Genomic DNA, 19,371 nt, shown 5'->3' on the forward strand with positions numbered 1-19,371 from the left:
CATCCACAGAGAAGTGGGGTTTTTCTTCATCGATCGTGGTTTTTCTGTGTGTGTGTGTGTGTGTGCAGGTGTACGAGGACATTGGATCGTCATGTCCACTCCTGGCTCAAGTGTTCGTCCCCGTGCCGGAGCCGTCCGTGTTGACGGGCGGCGTCCCTGTTGAGGAATTTGAGTTCAGCAGCAACCAGAGAGTGATGTTTGACCACGAGGGCGTTGGAAGTGGTAAGAGTCTCCCCGTTTGATACTCAGAAAAATATGTTTATCTGTAAGTCTGTCCTCTTGTTAGCAACTTCCTGTCTACAGGTTTTTTTTTGCTACGCCAGATCAGTCTGAATTTTTTGTCATGTGTAGGCGACCACCCATGCATGTTCCCATTCAATTTTGGGAAGAATCCACTCACTGATGACGTCAGAAAACATGATCTAATTTCACCAAATCCCCATCTCTTTACAATGGGCAAAACTGTAAATGTCCTATTGATATCTCTGTCAAAACTCATCGGATTTGAACAGAATTTGGTATGTGTATATAGGATCACACACTCTACCATCATACTATGTTTCAGTCAAATCTAATCCAGATTACAGATTTGGAGACGATTTCAATGTTACGTTTTTCAGTTCATTAAAAAAGGTCAGATGTGTATATCTCAGCAACATATTTTAACAGATCAGTCTGCATTTTTTTGTGATGTGTAGGCGATCACTCAAAAATGTTCCCATTCAATGTTGGGAAGAATCCACTCACTGATGACGTCAGAAAACATGATCTAATTTCACGAAATCCCCATCTCTTTACAATGGGCAAAACTGTAAATGTCCTATTGATATCTCTGTCAAAACTCATCGGATTTGAACAGAATTTGGTATGTGTATGTAGGATCACACACTCTACCATCATACTATGTCTCAGCCAGATTACAGATTTGGAGACAATTTCAATGTTACGTTTTTCAGTTCATTGAAAAATGTCAGATGTGTATATCTCAGCTACATATTTTAACAGATCAGTCTGCATTTTTTGTGATGTGTAGGCTATCACTCAAAAATATTCCCATTCAATGTTGAGAAGAATCCACCCACTGATGATGCCACAAAACATGATCCAGTTTCAGGAAGTCCCCATCTCTTTACAATGGGCAAAACTGTAAATGTCCTATTGATATCTCTGTCAAAATTCATCAGATTCGAACAAAATGTTGTATGTGTATGCAGGATCACACACTCTACCATCATACTAAGTTTGGATTTAGTGCTGGACTGTAAAACACAGAGTGTTTTTTTACCTGGATTATGTTTGATCACATTTGTCAACCTTTTTGGTCATTGATGAATCAGTTTTGAGTGTTTTTTTTGCGTATATTTCCTGGTTTCTGTGTTCCGTATAACAAAGAAATCATTCAAACTGTAGCATTTGACCTTTGAGAACATCCTCATTTCTACTTTTGGGAAATAATGTTTGTTTCTTTTGTCTCTCATGTCAGACGTCCCCCTCTCCTTCGATGCCGACGGCAGTAACAAAATGACCTTGTTGACCTCTGGGAAACTGTCGTGCTGTGTTTCTTGGGGAGTCGGCGAGGACGACGTTCCACTGGCTCCTCCCCTTTCTCAACATCATGGCGGCGTACACAGGTAGCTTTACTTCAGTGATAGCTTTAATGTTATTTTATTATTATTATTGTTATTAATATTATTATTATTATAATGTGTGTGTTTTTAGCGGACTGGGACGCGTGGACGCCATCTCCTACATCGGCGCGTCTGGACTGTACGACATGAAGAAAATCGCGGACTGGGCGACGCAGTCACGTCTCGACCCCAACGATCCAAAAAACGCCTCCATCATGCAGCTGCTGAAAGTGAGTTTTTAGAGTTTTTTCACTTTAGTTCAGTTAAGTAAACAAATAGCATTAAAATCAAGAGGAAATGGAAAATACCTCAACTTCCTTAAAGAATCAAGGTTTATAATTTGTTTTTTACTGTTTGGGGTGAGACTTTAGGGTTAGGGTTAGATTGAGGGTTAGGATAAGGCACTTAAGGTTAGGGAATGCATTATGTCTACGATGTGTCCTCACTAAGATATAGAAATCCAGTTTTGTGTGCGTGTTTTCCATGTGTTTCTCATGTTGTGGGGACCTCGGTCTGTTCTTTATGGGGACCTAAATCAAGTCCCAATAATATAAATGACTACATTTTAAGTGGTGCTGGGCACGTTAGCATGTTAGCGGCACGCTAAACGCGTTTCTATGACGGCAGACCGGAGAAAAGGCGTAAAAGGCGTAACGTCATGTTTACGTGCCGCAGCACCGGAGTCCAGGCACCGTTTACCAGTTAGCTCCTTTTAGCCCCGTTAGCGTTAGCCTACAGTGGAACTGAGTACTGCGTATTTGTGCCTCTGTTTTTAAAGTTTACCGATACTTTAGAGACTCATTTTCCCAGTTGTCATGGAAACGCGCCATGCCCAGCACTCATTTTAAGGTGTATGGTTAGGTTAAGGATGCATTAAGTCTCTGTGTGTGTTCAGGTGGCCAGCAGTGGAGAGGTGACCGCTCCAGATTACTTCCGTCTGGAGCAGCTCCAGGAGGAGTTTAACTTTGTGGCCGACGAAGAGTTCGAGAACTCCAGGCGGTTCCGTCTGCTCAGACTTCGGAGCCAAGAGGTGGCAGAGTTTCGTAATTTCAGATGTGTTCCCGCTCTGGAGAGAGAGGTCACCGACAAAGTCTTCCAGGTCAGTGGCGTCGTCGCGGTAAAATAGGGACGGGTTGATGAGAAACGCCCGATTAATCGTGCAGCATTTTCAAAGTTCTGTCTGGAAAAACAACACAATTTAAAATAACAAAGAGACAGAACGGAAGGAAAGTCAATTGCAAATTGACTTCTTCTATGGGTTTTCCAGGACGTTTCAGTGCTGCCACCTGCTGGAATTTGGAATCTCTGTCACTACCCTAGAGTCTGTAAAAGTGTTAAATAAAAGAATATAGGTTTTAAGTGTGTTCATGTTTCAGGTTCAGTTTGTTTGTGATCGTTTGAATGACGCTGTTGTTTCCTTGTTCTTGTCCAGGATTATGAGCAGAGACTGAAGGAAGGAGAGATTATCGACACCAAACATCATCTGGACACGCACCGAGCTTTAGTGGCCAAATATCTGCAGAAGGTGAGACGCATCGGACGCACATCGGCGTTTATTTAACGCCAGGAAAACAGCAGCTTAAAGTCTCTACTATTGATCGTAGTAGAGACTTTGATCGATAGACGATTAGACGACTCAGAACTTTGACAGACGTCAAATGTCGTCAAAACGTTGTTTTATTTTTGTTTTCATCCACAGATCAGGGAATCAGTCATCAACAGATTCCTTCTTGCCAGACATCACTACCTGCTGTCTGACTTAGTGATTGAAGAGGAGATCCCAAGCATCGGGTAAATACACTGTCTACTGTGCTACTGTCCTTCATCATCTGACTCATCTTTAAAAGGGAGGCTAATTTATAATATAATATATTAATTACGAGTTATGGTCAGTTGTGGGTGTTTTTCCAGGGAGAGTGTGGTGGACTGGGGAGTGTGTGGGAGTTTTGTAGTTTCCAGAGGGTGACGGTGGTCCAACATCATAGATGCAAGCTGCCATGAAACCCAAAAGAAGAAGAAGAAGAAGAAGAATAGTAACAACCACTATTACTACTATGACAAGAGCTAGAAAAGGAACGAGACGGACTAGCAGAGGAGGAACGAGAAGGTCGAGATGAAGAACTACAAGCGCTAAACACCTGGAAGAACTAGATGAAGAGCTACAAGAACAAGAAGAGGAACTGCAAGAACTGAAGAACTAGAAGGACCAGAAGGACTAGTAGAAGAACTAGATGAAGAGCTAAAAGAACAAGAAGAGGAACTACAAGAACTGCAGAACTAGAAGGACCAGAAGAAGAACTACAACTAGAAGGACCAGAAGAAGAACTACAAGAACAAGAAGAGGAACTACAAGGACTAGAAGAACTACAAGAATTGAAGAACTAGAAGGGCCAGAAGAAGAACTACAAGAACTAGAATGACTAGAAGGACTAGTAGAAGAACTAGATGAAGAGCTACAAGAACAAGAAGAGGAACTACAAGAACTGAAGAACTAGAAGGACCAGAAGAAGAACTACAAGAACAAGAAGAGGAACTACTAGGGCTAGAAGAACTACAAGAACTGATGAACTAGAAGGGCCAGAAGAAGAACTAGAATGACTAGAAGGACTAGTAGGAGAACTAGATGAAGAGCTACAAGAACAAGAAGAGGAACTACAAGAACTGAAGAATTAGAAGGACCAGAAGAAGAACTACAACTAGAAGGACCAGAAGAAGAACTACAAGAACAAGAAGAGGAACTACAAGGACTAGAAGAACTACAAGAACTGAAGAACTAGAAGGGCCAGAAGAAGAACTACAACAACTAGAAGAACTAGAATGACTAGAAGGACTAGTAGAAGAACTAGAAGAAAAAAACTACAAGAACCAGACGGACCAGAAGAACTACAAGAACCAGAAGGACTAGTAGAAGAACTAGTGAGGTGACTTTATTCTTCTAGATCTTCTTGTAGTTCCTCTGCTAGTGGGACAGATTAAGACGCTATCCCAAAAGAATCTTTCACTTGGTGATACAAGCACCAAATTTGGCACACAAGTTCTCCAGAACCTACTCTCTTAGAAAAGTACATTATCCACCATTCGAAGCGGTTTTTTGATTGAATACTAACGGGAAAGGAACTAAAATGTCGAGAAGAAGTGGAAGAAAAATAGGAACTAGAAGAACTAGAAGGGAGAAGGACAAGAAGAAAAATGGCAAAAACAACTAGAAGGACCAGCAGAAGAGGAACTAGATGAAGAACTCCCTGCTCCTGCTCTTAGGGTTGACACAAATCACAGGCTGACGCGAGAACGTTAGTTTGGCCTGAATCAGCCACGGCCTCTTTGATCTGCGTTCCTCTGGAACCTTCAGCGCTGTTCAGTCTTCTTCTTTATGACCAGAGAAGAGAAGATTCACACGTCCTCACCGTCTGTCGGCCTGTTGATCTGTTCTTCATTATTTCATGTTTTTTTTTTTTTACGTTTCCTCTCTGTTCTTCTGCCGTGTCTTTGGAACAGTGGTGCAGGTTCTGGGTATGTCGCTGTTCTTCTTTAACCCCACGTGCCTTTAGTTTCATCCCCGTTTAGTTTCAGTTTGACCTCTGTAGTGACCTTTAACCTGTGTAGTCCCTGCAGTCTTCAGACCCTCCGGGAACAAGTCACTAGGACTGTATGTTGGCATGCACAAGTCACTCAAGTGAAACATGATTATCCTGATTTTGATCGAGAAGTAAAATCGATATATCGTTAGCGGTAGATCGATTTAATATTTACCATTTATTTAGACTAGTGCTGTTAATGTGTCAACGCCATTTAATGCCGTCGACGTTAACGCATGTTAACGCATGACACGTTTCCATGACGACTGACCGGGAAAAGACGCACGTGACGTGTTTACGTGACTCCCGCTTGTTAAAATGAGTCTCTAAAGTAACGCTAAACTTTAAAAACAGACGCCCACATACGCAGTAACACAGGTACGCTGGTTATTTGTAGCGCTGCTCTTTTCCTTTAATAAACAGACCGCTCCAGTTCCACTGTAGGCGCACTAACCGGCGCTAAAAGGAGCTAATGCAGCTAACGGAGCTAACTGGTAAACGGTGCCTGGACTCCGACGGTGTCGCGGCACGTAAACATGACGTCATTCGCGTCTTTTTCCGGTCAGTCGTGGTGGAAAACGTGTCATGCGTTAATGCGCGTTAACCTTTTGCACAGCACTAATTTAGACAAATATAATAGATTACATTGCATTTTTGTTTTTTCAAAACTTTAATGTTGCTAATTCACTAAAGTCTACATTTTAAAAACCTATATGGGTCGAGGATTGGTCCAAACATCAGTATTGTGATTGTAAAAATGCCAAAACCTGGAGGGACTGAACTGTTTTTAAATAAAAAATATCAGGAGTTGATGAGCTAAGTGTCTGAAGTCTGAAGACTGATCTCTCCACACTCTTCAGGATTCTGGGACTCAACCTTTTCAAACTGGCCGAGCCCAAACGTCCGCTGAAACCTCAGAGGAAAGAGAGAAAGAAGGTGACGGCTCAGAATCTGTCGGACGGAGACATCAAGCTGCTGGTCAACATCATCCGCGCCTACAACATCCCCGTCCGCAGACTACAGACCAGGTAAGTTCGCTCTCATAGAGCTTCACTGTAAAGACTGAAAGTGAGCAGATCGGTTGATCTACGGCAAAGTTACAGGGCACTTCCTGGTTTGTGGTGAAATGGCGGATACATTGACTTCCTGTTGGGTCAAGTTTGTGCGAGTAGACGTGTCCAGTTCAGTGTCGGTCTCTCTAGAAGAAGAAGAATTGTAGAACGAGAAGGACCAGAAGAACTACAAGAACGAGAAGGACCAGAAGAACTAAGGAACTCGAAGGACCAGAAGAAGAACTACAAGGACTAGAAGAACTACAAGAACTAGAAGGACCAGAAGAACTAGAAGGACCGGAAGAACTACAAGAACTGAAGAACTAGAAGGATCAGAAGAACTACAAGAACTGAAGAACTAGACGGACCAAAAGAAGAACTACAAGGATTAGAAGAAGATGACCTACAAGAACTGAAGAACTAGAAGGACCAGAAGAAGAACTACAGGAACTTGAAGGACCAGAAGAACTACAAGAACTGAAGAACTAGAAGGACCAGAAGAAGAACTACAAGGATTAGAAGAAGAAGACCTACAAGAACTGAAGAACTACAGGAACTAGAAGGACCAGAAGAACTACAAGAACGAGAAGGACCAGAAGAACTAAGGAACTCGAAGGACCAGAAGAACTACAAGAACTTAAGAACTAGACGGACCAGAAGAAGAACTACAAGGATTAGAAGAAGAAACTCTACAAGAACTGAAGAACTAGAAGGACCAGAAGAACTACAAGAACTGAAGAACTAGAAGGACCAGAAGAAGAACTACAAGGATTAGAAGAAGAAGACCTACAAGAACTGAAGAACTAGAAGGACCAGAAGAAGAACTACAGGAACTAGAAGGACCAGAAGAACTACAAGGACTAGAAGAAGACCTACAAGAAATGAAGAACTAGAAGGACCAGAGGAACTACAAGAACGAGAGGGACCAGAAGAACTACAGGAACTAGAAGGACCAGAAGAACTACAAGAACTAGAAGGACCAGAAGAACTACAAGAACTGAAGAACTACAAGAACTAGAAGGACCAGAAGAACTACAAGAACTGAAGAACTAGAAGGACCAGAAGAAGAGCTACAGGAACAAGAAGGACCAGAAGAAGAACTGCAAGGACTGAAGAACTAGAAGGACCAGAAGAAGAACAAGAAGGACTTCAAGAACTAGAAGAACCAGAACTCCAAAAACTTCGGTCAAGTTTGTGTTTCTGTGGACGTGTTCGGGGTCAGTCTCTCGTTTCGTGTATGAAGTTTCGAGCCGACCGGTCAATGTACGGCCAAGGTATAGGGCACTTCCTGTTTTGTGGCGCTGGAACAAAATTCGCCAAAATTCCGATGGTTGGTGGCCACGCCCCCTTTTGAATACTTTTGGAAACATTTTGTCGTTGATGTGTCTAGTACACATTTTTTTCCTTATGTTGGTACGATAAACGTGCCCAGACCAGTTCGTACAAATCGGCAAGATGCGGCAAACGCCAAATTAAAAAATGGCCCACTTCCTGTTGCGTTGAGTTGAGGCCATGGTCCCAATGGACTTTTTTGTTTGTCTTGAGCTGTGGCATGTTCCCACTAAGTTTAGTGAAACTTGGTGGAGCTTGGTTTGGGCTCACGTTTCAACTTGGAAGCTTCATGTAGATGAAAAACTGTTTGTTGCTGACGGTTTACTTCCTGTGATCATTTGTATTTCAGTAAACCTGGACCGTCACCTCAGGGCGTCGTCCAGGGCAGCGATTGGCTCGTCAGTCAGGTAAACGTCTTTTCGTCTCGGCAGAGAAAACACATTTAGAGCTGAAATAAATCTTTGTTGTGTTTTGTGTTGTTGTTGATTCAGGTGAGGCCGTTTGTGGAAGTTTCCTTCCAGCGCTCGGTTCTTCAAACGACCACGGCGGACGGACCGAACCCCAGCTGGAACGAGGAGCTGCTGCTGCCCTTCAGGTGAACAACACTGAGCTTCACATGTGATGTAAATATCGAGAAAAACATATTATTCATCAGCTAAGTATTACAAATTATTGTTCTTTGTTCTTCATCCAAAAGTAACGTAAACATGACTCGGTTTGTTTACTCCAGACGGCTCCTCTTCACTGTCACTTTAAATCCACCATGGAAATCTGGCAAATACATCGCAGAATTTCATGTAAACATGTTCAAAACTTCTACTCGCGTCACAGCGCCACATACAGGCCCTATGCCATATGTGCTACTGTGTTTAGATAAGGCATTTCCTGAAACGATGACGTTTTCACGGGAAACCTTTGAGAAATATTAAGAAAATGAATAGCGCGGGGCACGTTAGCGGCGGTTGACGGCGTTAGCGGCGGTTGACGGCGTTAGCGGCGGTTGACGGCGTTAGCGGCGTCAACGTTAACGCGTGATGCGTTTCCATGTCGACTGACCGGAAAAAGGCGCGCGTGATGTCATGTTTACGCGACGTGGCATCGGGGTCCAGGCACCGTTGACCAGTTAGTGCCGTTAGCTGCGTTAGCTCCTTTTAGCGCCGTTAGCGTTAGCCTACAGTGGAACTGGAGCGGTCTGTTTATTGAAGGAAAAGGGCAGCTCTAACAAATAACCAGCGTACCTGTGTACGGCGTATGTGCGCCTCTGTTTTTAAAGATTATCGTTAACATTGACGCCGTTAGCGCGCGAACTACAAAAGAACTTAAAGGGAAATTCCTGTGTCCATTTGGATGAAACCTGAGGTTGTGCGTTATGGGGGGGGGGCCCGTTTTATTAAGTCTTCATGGTCTTCTTTGGCTCGTCCTCCATTTGTCCACGAAGTGTAGTTTTTCCCCGTAATTCTACAGATAAAAAAATCAAAAAATGTCTAATTTCCTCTCTGCAGCGCCCCCAATGGTGACTACAGCGTTGCCAGTCTGCAGTCGGTCAGAGACGAAGTCTTCATCAACATATTCGACGAAGTGGTTTATGAAACCGGAGTGGTGAGTCTGGTGGTGTCTGTGTCTGTGAGGGTTTCATTTTTAGTGTCTGCTTTAACTCCACTGTTTTTTGTTTTTGTTTTTGTTTGTCTCAGAGCGACAAAGACGGCGGGAAATCCGTTCACACCCGAGCGGAGAAGCACTGGTTAGGTTCCGTCAAGATTCCCTTCAGCACCATCTATTCTCAGTCCAGGGTGAGAGTCCTGAACATGTGTATATATTCCTGGTTTCTTTGCACCATTAAAAACAAAGAAATCATTAAAACTGAATCATTTGAAGTTTGTTTTGTTAGCTTGTGGGGACAGGGGTCCACTGCTGCCTCGTGTGGTCACTCTGTGTCACTGCGGTCAATCATTTTGAAGGATTTAAAAAGGCCGAATTGACAAAAGAACACATTTGAACTTAGTGATGGAGGCAGCTGTGGATCAACAACTCCTGTGAACTCCTGTGTCTCTGTGATGTTAAAATCACTGGTTTTCTCTATGGGGTTTGGTGTGGGAGAGTGAGTGGTTTACAAACTTCAGTTTCCTGTCGGAAAAGTCTGTCTAGCAGTGAAATAAAGACGTGAACGTGTTCTAAAGATATCGTAGACTTAAACTGATGTAGATTTTATTACTTGAGTCTTTTATTCAGTGGCTAAAGTCAGGTTTTTTTCCACTCAAAAACACTTACACCAAAGTCCATAGAGAAAATCAGTGATTTTAACATCACAGAGACACAGGAGTTCACAGGAGTTGTTGATCCACTTCTGCCTCCATCACTAAGTTTAAATGTCTTATTTTGTAAAATTCGGCTTTTAAAATATTCAATTTAGACATACCTCAGTGACACAAAGTGACCACACGAGGCAGCAGTAGACCAGGATTTTCTCTATGGGGTTTGGTGTGGGACAGAAACGTCAGTCAAACAGTGTAGATATCGACATCGTCTTTTGTAAAGTGGCTAAAATCTCTTGTGTCTCTGCTGGGATTCAGATGTTTTTCTTATTCATTAATTTATTTCTTCTTCTTCTTCTTCTTCTTGGTTGTTTTCCCCGTGTCTCAGATTGACGGCACGTTTAAGGTGAACACGCCCCCCGTGCTGCTGGGCTACAGCAAGGAGCGCAGCCACAGCTCCAACAGTGGCTACGACATGCTGAAGAGCCTGAGTGAAGGAACCTTCATCACACTCTTCATCACCATCGAACCTCACCTGGTGCCGGGAGAGTCCATCAGGGACAAGGTCAGTCGGTTTTCTTAAAGCAATGATTCATTTTAATTTTTTTATTTTTTAAGGCATACATTGTAAAGTCTTTGGCAGCTGAAATCTATAATACAAACATTTAGAGTATCGGTGCTTTATGTTACAGTTACATGGCATTTTATGTCACTTTCCACTCTCCACTCACTCTCCCACACTAAAGCCCACAGAGAAAATCAGTGATTTTAACATCACAGAGACACAGGAGTTCACAGGAGTTGTTGACCCACTGCTGCCTCCATCACTGCGTTTAATTGTGTTATTTTTGTGAGTTCGGCTTTTAAAATCCTTTGTTTCTGACTTACTTCAGTGACACAAAGTTGTTTTTAGTGACGAAAAACTGATTTTTGCCGCTGAACAAAAGACTCGTCTATAAAAATCAATATCAGTTTAAGTCTACGACGTCTTTAAGAACACGTTCACGTCTTTATTTCACTGTTAGACAGACTTTTCCTTGTGGAAACTGAAGTTTGAAAACCACTCACTCTCCCACACCAAACCCCATAGAGAAAATGAGTGATTTTAACGTCACAGGGACACAGGAGTTCACAGGAGTTGTTGATCCACTGCTGCCTCCATCACTAACTTCAAATGTCTTATTTCGTCAATTCGGCTTTTAAAAAATCACTTTCAGCCTTATTTTAATGACTCAAAGTGACCACACGAGGCAGCAGTAGACCAGCAGCTCCCGTGTCCCCTGTGAGCTAAAATCACAGATTTTCTCTATGGACTTTGGTGTGGGAGAGTGAACTTAAAGTTCCTTATGTTATTGTTTTTGTCTGTATAATTATTATTCATATTTTAATCACATTTTATTATGTTGAATGATAAATAATTTTCTTTTCATACTTTTTTTTTGTGTCACTTGATTTTGCTCCGCTGCATGTTCTAGATCAGGGACGTGAAGGTAAAAGTGCCTCAGAACTCCTCCCCCCTCTTCCTCACGTGTTCGTCTCATTCACGTCGTCATTACCGCAAAACGTTGACCTGCCGCTGACCTTGTGACCTCTCGTTGTTGTTGTTGTTGTTGTTGTTGTTGTCGTCAGTTTGACAGCCAGGAGGACGAGCGTCTGCTCAACGCCGCCGAGCGCTTCGAGAGCGAGGCGGCGCGCTCGTATCCGGACCGACCGTGCGCCACCACCGTCATCGACCTCAGCGGCAAAACGGTCTTCATCACGCGCTACGTGCGAGCGCTCAACCCCCCGCAGGAGCTGCTGGACGCGTTTACCGACAACCAGCAGGCGGCGACGGTGAGTCCCACGTCGACATCCTGGGTTTAGCCGATTGCATGACAGTGCTTGACTGGCTCCTCCCTCTGTTTCTCGTCAGATTCTGGTGGCTCGCTTCGTCTCCCTCATCCCGTCTCTGCCGGACAGAGTCACCTTCTCTTTCTCCTGTGACCTCTGGAGCACCTGTGACGTGGGTTCTATATACATTTTTATCAAATGTGCATTTTGTTTTACACCATCGAGCAAATTCGTTACTAATCCTTCAGATTATGATCATATTCGTGTTGTTGCGGTCATTTTTGAGGGCGTCAACGTGCATAAAAAACCCCTGACCCCTGAAACCTTGCATGGAGCTCAGGAAAATGCGATATCAGCATAGTTCCCGGAACCCGTGCGTTGCTCAAGGCCTCTATAGCGCCCCCATAAGGTTAAAACAGGCAAAATTGAGTTCCACCGAATTTCCCCAAACTCGGTGGGAAGATGTTATCGACCAAGACGAAGAAAAAAGTCGAACGTAACCATGGCCTCACCTCAACAGGAAGTCGGCCATTTTGAATTTTGCCGTCTATTCAGGCGATTTGCACCCTACGTAAATGACACACAAACATAAAAAATACGCCAATTTGTACTTGACACATCAAAGGTAAAAAGTTGGCGAAAGATGTTGCGGATTCAAAACGGTGTGGCTACAGCAAACCCTTGGCGTTTTGGCAAATTTGATGATTCGCCACGAAACAGGAAGTTCCCTATAACGTTGTGCATACGTTGAGTTTCACCGAATTTCCTGAAACTTGGTGGGAAGATTTTATCGACCAAGACGAAGAAAAAAGTCAACTGTAACCATGGCCTCAACTCAACAGGAAGTCGGCGAATTTGAATTTTGCCGTCTATTCAGGCGATTGTTGCGGATTCAAAACGGTGTGGCTACGGCAACCCTTGGCGTTTTGGCGAATTTGATGATTCGCCGCGAAACAGGAAGTTCCCTATAACGTTCAGCATATGTTGAGTTTCACCGAATTTCCTGAAACTTGGTGGGAAGATGTTATCGACCAAGACGAAGAAAAAAGTCAACTGTAACCATGGCCTCAACTCAACAGGAAGTCAGACATTTTGAATTTTGCCGTCTATTCAGGCGATTTGCACCCTACGTAAATGAGCAACTCGTCCAATCGCATTTGTCGTACCAATATGAAAAATATGCCAATTTGTACTCGACACATCAAAGGTGAAAAGTTATCGAAAGATTTTGCGAATTTCGACCATTCGCCACAAAACAGGAAGTGCCCTATGACTTTGGCATACATCGAGTTCCATCGAATTTCCCGAAACTTGGTGGGAAGATGTTGTCCACCAATACGAAGAAAAAAGTAAACCGTAACCATAGCCTCAACTCAACAGGAGGTCGGCCGTTTTTAATTTTGGAGTCCATTTTGGCGATTTGCACTCTACGTAAATGAGCAAACTCGTTGGTTTGTCACACCAACATAAAAAATATGCCAATTTGTACGAGACCCGTCAAAGGTTAAAAGTTGGCGAAGGATTTTGCGGATTTCGAATTTGCGAATTTCGACCATTCGCCACAAAACAGGAAGTGCCCTATGACTTTGGCATACATCGAGTTCCATCGTATTTCCTGAAACTTGGTGGGAAGATGTTATCGACCAAGACGGAGGAAAACTGTAACTCAACAGGAAGTCGATCATTTTGAATTTTGCTCTCATATTGGGTCAGTAACTGTGAAGTTCGTCTGAAGTCCAAAATCAGAGAAACATGGGTATAGTTTTGTGTATAGTTTTATGTGCTTTCTTAAAAATGAATGTTCCTCTCCTGTTTGTTACTGTCACAGCAATTCCTCACCCTCCTCGCAGGAGATGAAGAGGAACACGCCGTGCTGTTGTGCAACTACTTCCTGTCTATGGGCAAGAAAGCCTGGCTCATTATTGGTACGGCGATACCAGAGGTGAGAAAACACTCATTTATCACATGGAGAGGGATTTAAAAGACATCAAATAAAATCTATTTAGGTTTGTAAACCACTCACTCTCCCACACCAAAGCCCATAGAGAAAATCAGCGATTTTAGCTCACAGTGACACAGGAGCTGCTGGTCTACTGCTGCCTCGTGTGGTCACTTTTTGTCACTGCGCTAAATCTGACCGAAGGTTTGAAAAATCCGAATTGACAAAATCAGTCATTGTAAGTTAGTGATGGAGGCAGCAGTGGATCAACAACTCCTGTGAACTCCTGTGTCTCTGTGATGTTAAAATCACTGATTTTCTCAATGGGCTTTGGTGTGGGAGAGTGAGGGGTTTACAAACTTCAGTTTCCTGTTGGAAAAGTCTGTCTAACAGTGAAATAAAGACGTGATCGTGTTCTTAAGATATCGTAGACTTAAACTGACGTGGGTTTTACTCGGAGAGTCTTTTGTTTCGAGGCTAAAATCATGTTTTTCTTCACTCAAATCAACTCACACCAAACCCCATAGAGAAAAGCAGTGATTTTAGCTCACAGGGACACAGGAGCTGCTGGTCGACTGCTGCCTCGTGTGGTCACTTTGTGTCACTGAGGTAAATCAAAACAAAGAATTTTAAAAGCTGAATTAACAAAATAAGACATTTGAACTATTTGTGCAGTGGATCAACAACTCCTGTGAACTCCTGTGTCTCTGTGATGCTAAAATCACTGATTTTCTCTATGGGCTTTGGTGTGGGAGAGTGAGTGGTTTACAAACTTCAGGTTGAACTGTCCCTTTAAGTAGCAGCACTGACATTTCTGCTCTGTTTACGTCTCAGGGACCGACAGCGTACGTCCTGACCGTTGAGCAGAGCCGATACCTGATCTGGAATCCCTGCAGCGGTCAGTTCTACGGCCAGTACGACACCTTCTGCCCCCTGCAGGCCGTGGGCTGCCTGGTCAACGCGGACAACGTGAGCGCGCTTTCATTATCCGTCCACACACTGCGTGTCGCTCTTCTTTGACGACGTTCCTCATCACTTCATGTTCACTCACTCAGGTTTGGTTGAACGTCCAAGAATACGCTTCACCGATGACGATGAATTTTGACGTCACAAAAGCCAATCTGTGGAAGCCGTTTTTCTCCAGAGCGTTCTCTCACCCCGGACTGTCCAGTGTTCAGGTGAGTGTCGTCGAGGCCGAGCCTCCATCAACGCACAGGCATAACATAATGTGACGGCATTTAAAACCGCAGTCTGTAAACCACTCACTCTCCCACACCAAAGTCCACAGAGAAAACCAGTGATTTTAGCATCACAGAGACACAGGAGTTCACAGGAGTTGTTGATCCACTGCTGTCCAATCCTGTTTAGATTTACCGCAGTGACACAAAGTGGCCACACGAGGCAGCAGTAGACCAGCAGCTGTTTATGTGAACATGGTTGATGTGTGTGTGTGTGTGTTTGTAGCCGGAGGAGCTGGTGTATCGACGCACAGACAGAGCAGCAGCTGCTGAACTTCAGGACAGGTGAGGACACTCACTCACTCACTCACTCACTCACTCACTCACTCACTCACTCACTCACTCACTCACTCACTCACTCACTCACTCACTCACTCACTCACTCACACACACACCCACACACTCACTCACTCACTCACTCACTCACACACCCACACACTCACTCACTCACTCACACACCCACATACTCACTCACTCACACACACACACACACACACACACACACACACACACACACACACACACACACACACACACACACACACACACACACACTCACTCACTCACTCACTCACTTACACACTCACTCTCACACACACACACACTCACTCACTCTCACACACACACACACACACTCACTCTCACACACTCACTCTCTCTCTCACACACACTCACTCACTCTCTCACACACTCACTCACTCTCACGCACTCACTCTCTCTCTCACACACACTCACTCACTCTCTCACACACTCACTCACTCTCACACACACTCACTCAATCTCACACACTCTCTCTCTCACACACACTCACTCACTCACACACACACACACACACTCTCTCTCACACACTCACTCACTCACTCACTCTCTCACACTCACTCACTCTCTCACACACTCACTCTCTCACACACACTCACACACTTACACACACACTCACTCACACACTCTCTCACACACTTACACACACACTCACTTACACACACACTCACTCTCACTCGCTCACTCACTCACTCACTCACTTACACACTCACTCACTCTCACTCACACACACTCTCACTCACTCTCTCACCCACTCACACACTCACTCTCTCTCTCACACTCACTCACACACACTCACTCACTCACACTCTCTCACACTCTCTCTCACACACTCTCTCACACACACACTCTCTCTCACTCACTCACTCACTCACACTCTCACACACTCTCTCTCACACACTCACACTCTCTCACACACTCTGTCACACACTCACACTCTCACTCACTCACTCACACACACACTCTCACTCACTCACTCACACACACTCTCTCTCACACTCACTCTCTCACTCTCTCACACACACACTCTCACTCACTCACTCACTCACACACACTCTCTCACACACACTCTCTCACTCTCTCACACACACACTCTCACTCACTCACTCACTCTCTCACACACACACTCTCACTCACTCACTCACTCTCTCTCTCACACACACTCACTCACTCTCTCACACACTCACTCACTCTCACACACACTCTCTCTCTCACACACACTCACTCACTCACACACACACACTCTCTCTCACACACTCACTCACTCTCTCACACTCACTCACTCTCTCACACACTCACTCTCTCACACACACTCACACACTTACACACACACTCACTCACACACTCTCACACACTTACACACACACTCACTTACACACACACTCACTCTCACTCGCTCACTCACTCACTCACTCACTTACACACTCACTCACTCTCACACACACTCACTTACACACTCACTCACTCTCTCACACACACACACTCTCACTCACTCTCTCACCCACTCACACACTCACTCTCTCTCTCACACTCACTCACACACACTCACTCACTCACACTCTCTCACACTCTCTCTCACACACTCTCTCACACACACACTCTCTCTCACTCACTCACTCTCTCACACACTCTCTCACACTCACACTCTCACACACTCTGTCACACTCTCACTCACTCACTCACACACACACTCTCACTCACTCACTCACTCACACACACTCTCTCTCACACTCACTCTCTCACTCTCTCACACACACACTCTCACTCACTCACTCACTCACACACACTCTCTCACACACACTCTCTCACTCTCTCACACACACACTCTCACTCACTCACTCACTCTCTCACACACACACTCTCACTCACTCACTCACTCACACTCTCTCACACACTCTCTCACACTCTCTCTCACACTCACTCTCTCACACACACTCTCTCTCACACTCACTCTCTCACTCTCTCACACACACACTCTCACTCACTCACTCACTCACACACACTCTCTCACACACACTCTCTCACTCTCTCACACACACACTCTCACTCACTCACTCACTCTCTCACACACACACTCTCACTCACTCACTCACACACACTCTCTCACACACACTCTCTCTCTCTCTCTCTCTCTCTCTCTGTGCTGACGTTGACAGAATAGAGAAGATCCTGAAGGAGAAGATCATGGAATGGCGCCCCCGTCAGCCCACGCGCTGGAACCGTCACTGCACCACCACCCTCAAACACTTCCTGCCCAAACTGGAGCAGAGCGGGGGGCGGGACCTTGCCGAGGGACACCGCCACGAGCTGCAAAGCATGCTGGGAGACAACAGGGTGAGTCTGCTCCAGTAACCTAAACCCTTAAACCATAAAACCATAAAACCCTTAAACCCTCACACACTTTTTCATTATGCAGTTGCACGGGATTTCAAAATAAAAGTTATTGTTTTGACATGGAACGATATATAGTAAAAAAAAACAGAAAATAAATGAATAATAACTATATATAATATATAAAATAAATAATATTATTATATATATAATATATATAATAAATAATATTATTATATTTAAAGATAAATGTAAGTTTTTGTGTTATATTTAAAGATAAATGTACGTTTTTATGTTATATTTAAAGATGAATATACGGTTTTGTTATATTTAAAGATATACGTTTTTGTGTTATATATTTAAAGATAAATATATAAGTTTTTGTGTTATATATTTTAAGATAAATACAAACGTTTGTTATATTTAAAGATAAATATAAGTTTTTGTGTTATATATTTAAAGATAAATATACGTTAATGTGATATTTAAAGATAAATGTATATTTTTATGTTATAGTTAAAGATTAATATACGCTCACGTTATATTTATGCTCTTTGCGTTATATTTAAAGAAAGATGTTGGTTTTTGCGTTATATTTAAAGATAAATGTGCGTTTTTATGTTATATTTAAAGACAACTGTACGTTTGTTATATTTAAAGATGTAGGTTTTTGCGTTATATTTAAAGATAAATATATGTTTGATATATTTAAAGATAAATGTACATTTGTGTTATATTTTAAGATAAATGTACGTTTTTGCGTTATATTTAAAGATAAATGTACGTTTTTGCGTGACATTCAAAGAAAGATGTATGTTTTTGCGTGACATTCAAAGAAAGATGTATGTTTTTGTGTTGTATTTCAAGATAACTGTAGGGTTTTGCGTTATATTTCAAGATAACTGTACGTTTTTGTGTTATATTTAAAGATAAATGTACGTTTTTATGTTGTATTTAAAGATAAATGTACATTTTTATGTTATATTTAAAGATAATGTACATTTTTATGTTATATTTAAAGATAAATGTACGTTTTTGTGTTATATTTAAAGATAAATGTAAGTTTTTGTGTTATATAAATGTAAATTTTAATGCTCATCCCGACATGAGGGGCGCGTTCCTGCCAAAACTTCGGAACAGGAAGGACCTTTAAACACAGAGAAGTGTGCGTGGCTCTGAACCGTGTGATGTCATCAGTCACCCAGCGTCTTTAACAGCTGTTTTTTGTTGTTGTTGTTGTTGTCGTCGCCGTCGTTCCTCAGATTTCAGGATTCCCGCTGCACCTCCCGTTCTCAGAGATCCGGCCCATCATCGAGGCGGTGCACAGCACCGGCGTTCACCACGTCCAGGCGTCCAACGTGGAGTTTGCGCTGGCCGTGTACGTCCACCCTTACCCCAACAACGTGCTGTCGGTGTGGGTCTACCTGGCGTCGCTCGTCCACACCTGACCTCTGACCTCTGCTCCTCGGTCACAGTATGTGTGCTCCACGCTGCACTCACGACACCGACACGCACTGTAACATATGTTTGTAATGTAATTAAGCAGCTTTTAAGGTTTTTAAACTCATGTCAAATCCATCACCTCCATTAAATTAAAACATTTACAGTAACGTTTCACATCTCTCTCAGTTTTTCTGTAGGTGATTTATTCACAAACAGGGTTATTTCACTTAGTGTGTTACTCAAGATATCTCTAGAACACGTTCACGTCTTTATCTCACTGTTAAACAGACTTTTCCAACAGGAAACTGACGTTTCACTCTCCCTGCACCAAACCCCATAGAGAAAACCAGCGATTTTTTACAAGATGTAACATCACAGAGACACAGGAGTTGTTGATCCACTGCTGCCTCCATCACTAACTTCAAAAAAAATA

General features: G+C 43.3%; 1 protein-coding gene across 1 annotated transcript in view; it reads left to right on the top strand.

Moving 5' to 3' along the window:
• cc2d2a (coiled-coil and C2 domain containing 2A) overlaps positions 1 to 19,072 on the top strand; it is a gene marked incomplete at its 5' end in the record, with an annotated part of 33,809 nt that extends 14,737 nt beyond the window's left edge. The window contains 22 exons of the mRNA XM_083888334.1: positions 69 to 222; positions 1,484 to 1,631; positions 1,720 to 1,858; positions 2,524 to 2,727; positions 3,061 to 3,153; positions 3,328 to 3,419; positions 5,124 to 5,138; positions 6,064 to 6,231; positions 7,937 to 7,994; positions 8,079 to 8,182; positions 9,090 to 9,186; positions 9,279 to 9,377; positions 10,228 to 10,404; positions 11,315 to 11,329; positions 11,469 to 11,672; positions 11,758 to 11,841; positions 13,498 to 13,611; positions 14,443 to 14,577; positions 14,664 to 14,786; positions 15,073 to 15,131; positions 17,321 to 17,498; positions 18,758 to 19,072. Of these exons, the coding sequence (XP_083744460.1) occupies positions 69 to 222; positions 1,484 to 1,631; positions 1,720 to 1,858; positions 2,524 to 2,727; positions 3,061 to 3,153; positions 3,328 to 3,419; positions 5,124 to 5,138; positions 6,064 to 6,231; positions 7,937 to 7,994; positions 8,079 to 8,182; positions 9,090 to 9,186; positions 9,279 to 9,377; positions 10,228 to 10,404; positions 11,315 to 11,329; positions 11,469 to 11,672; positions 11,758 to 11,841; positions 13,498 to 13,611; positions 14,443 to 14,577; positions 14,664 to 14,786; positions 15,073 to 15,131; positions 17,321 to 17,498; positions 18,758 to 18,943 (2,646 nt within the window). The 3' untranslated portion in view covers positions 18,944 to 19,072. The remainder of the gene's footprint in view (positions 1 to 68; positions 223 to 1,483; positions 1,632 to 1,719; positions 1,859 to 2,523; positions 2,728 to 3,060; positions 3,154 to 3,327; positions 3,420 to 5,123; positions 5,139 to 6,063; positions 6,232 to 7,936; positions 7,995 to 8,078; positions 8,183 to 9,089; positions 9,187 to 9,278; positions 9,378 to 10,227; positions 10,405 to 11,314; positions 11,330 to 11,468; positions 11,673 to 11,757; positions 11,842 to 13,497; positions 13,612 to 14,442; positions 14,578 to 14,663; positions 14,787 to 15,072; positions 15,132 to 17,320; positions 17,499 to 18,757) is intronic.
• Positions 19,073 to 19,371: the final 299 nt, after the last annotated feature.

This window comes from Microchirus variegatus (genome assembly GCF_963457635.1).
Source record: "Microchirus variegatus genome assembly, chromosome: 4".
NCBI lineage: Eukaryota > Metazoa > Chordata > Actinopteri > Pleuronectiformes > Soleidae > Microchirus > Microchirus variegatus.